This window comes from Bidens hawaiensis, unplaced genomic scaffold (genome assembly GCF_021521415.1).
Source record: "Bidens hawaiensis isolate Kalapana, Puna unplaced genomic scaffold, B.hawaiensis_p1.1 tig00045256_1, whole genome shotgun sequence".
In the NCBI taxonomy this organism is placed as follows: Eukaryota; Viridiplantae; Streptophyta; class Magnoliopsida; order Asterales; family Asteraceae; genus Bidens; species Bidens hawaiensis.
In genome coordinates, this window is record NW_027498031.1 from 1,939 (window position 1) to 4,216 (window position 2,278).

General features: G+C 36.8%; 1 protein-coding gene across 1 annotated transcript; it reads left to right on the plus strand.

The window, feature by feature from the left end:
• The first annotated feature begins 355 nt into the window (after positions 1-355).
• LOC143595485 (F-box/kelch-repeat protein At1g57790-like) lies at positions 356-1,329 on the plus strand. The gene has a single exon (XM_077074480.1). It carries the CDS (start codon positions 400-402, stop codon positions 1,327-1,329), a length of 930 nt encoding a protein of 309 aa, XP_076930595.1. The 5' UTR covers positions 356-399.
• The last annotated feature ends 949 nt before the right edge of the window (positions 1,330-2,278 follow it).

The following is a 2,278-nucleotide window of genomic DNA, read 5'->3' on the forward strand; positions in this document are numbered from 1 at the left end:
GAAATTTCAACATCGAACCCGTAGAAAATCCAAATCTAAGTGATAAACAATCGATCGTCCGTCCCTAGAAATTTTCCAAACCCACATAATTTTCTGGCTTCGCCACCGCAAGCCATAGGACATATCAAACCCTTAGGAGTATTAATAAAAGTTGGCAAGGCCTCGGCCAACCGGAAAAAAAAATAATAAAAAACCCTTAGGAGTGCCCTCACATATATTAACTTTTTTTTTCTTTTGATGTTATTGATTTTGTTTAAATCACATTTTTTTTAATGTAATATTCTTATCTGCACATTTTGCTCAAGACATTATATATTGTATAAAATGCTAAAAATATAAAAGAATGATATTATTGTGACATGTTCTTGTATATTGACATGAATTATTTGTTATAAATGCATGGCAAATCAAGGATCAATGGGTACCGAAAGACCGAGATCATGGACCGATCTTCCAATGGAAATGCTATCATTCATCGCCATCAAATTACCGCTCCTCGAACTCTTAAGTTTCCGAGGAACATGCAAAGATTTTCGCTCTGCTTCATCAACTGCCACGGCTGCAATAGAATCATCCAAAAAACCCTGGCTCCTCTTCCACAAATCCGGAGATTCAAAATTTGTCATCTACAACGAAAACAAAACCTACAACCGAGAGATTCCAGACATCGCTGGCGCAGTCTGTCTCGCGTCATATCAAGGATGGTTGCTTCTACACAAGGATAACACAATGTTTTTCTTTTCCCCATTTTCCCTATCCAAAATCCCCCTCCCGAAGTTCCCAAAACCACAAATCCAGGGCCACGTGGGAGCGTTTTCCAACGCTCCCACGTCGAAAACATGCATTGTTTCCATCATCAACCCTATAGACAGTCCGTGGTTCAAAATAAACATGATTTCAAAGGGGGGAAACACTTGGACACAACATAAAGTACCCGGGTACTATGGATCAAACCTTAATGTGACCGGAGCAACATATGATAACAAGGGTGAAACATTTTATTACATGTTTGGTGAGAAATCTGTGTTGGGGTTTTCGGTTAAGGATAAGATTGGGACGAAGTACAACATCGTTGAAGGTTCAACGACGCGCAAAGATACGGAGTATTTGCCGTATTTTTACTATGAAAACATGTTTCCTAAGAAGAAGATAAAGCTTGAAGATGATGAATATGTTGATGTTTGTGGATTAACATATGAGAATAAAAACTCTAAGAGTATAGTGTATTTGAAAGAAGCTGTTAATGTTTCTGAGACCAAGACAAGAATGTGTAAGGCTGTTTGGATTCAACCAAGGTTTTATGAAGCAAGTAAAGATCTGCAATGGTAAGTGCTTGTCGCCAAATTGTTAGGATTTGATTCTTCATGTCTTTATATAGATTTTTATTCTCAAACTTTTTTTCTTCTTCATTATTTTTGTTTTAAAGTGGATGGATATTTGAATATTGAATTTATTATTGATGGTGGTTTTGCTTTTTTTAATTTTTTTATGGAATTAATCTCGACCTTGTTAGTTTGTTAAGGATTAGTTAAAACTAGTGTTTTATCCGGTAAAATTCGGGCTGTGGTAAAACTCAATCATGTTGAGACAGTAAATCGACACGAATTCAGTCATCTGTGTTATTGTACCACAACTAAATAACAAAAAGAATATTGAGGCGGACGAATGGGGTGGCGTGAGTCAGTAAAACTCGATCGTTGGTAAAATGCAACCGTTATCGATCCCGGACGTTGAGGTGGCGAGTCTATGCGAATTCGGTCGGTTTCTGTCACGTTCATTACGGTACCAGAACTAAAAAAAATCAGTATTCGGTTGGTTTTCGTTACGACACTAGAACTAAAACAAAACACGGTGAGTTTACGCAAATTCAGTCGGTTTCCGTCACGTTCATTACAGTACCAGAACTGAAAAAATCAGTATTCGGTTGGTTTTCGTTACGACACTAGAACTAAAACAAAACACGGTGGGTTTAGGCGAATTCGGTCAGTTTCCGTCACGTTTATTATGATACCATAACTAAAACATTGTTTTTTGGTCGCTTTTTTACGTAAGTTACGGACCGAAACTAAAAAAAGTAAATGTTTGCATGTATAATTTCTTATTGAAAAGAAATGAACTAGTCCTATAACAACATATCTTTTGGTTATAAAAAGTTCAAATAAGGCAAAGAAGAATATGCGGGTCAACCCGGCCGACCCGTCAACTCTATTGAAAATTCACCATCATTTTAGTCATATAGTCGAAATTGAATTTAAAACCACTCAAAATTTACCAACGA

Bases quoted from the DNA above. Each gene is read 5' to 3' on its own strand.
- LOC143595485 (XM_077074480.1), top strand. From the start codon at position 400: ATGGCAAATCAAGGATCAATGGGTACCGAAAGACCGAGATCATGGACC.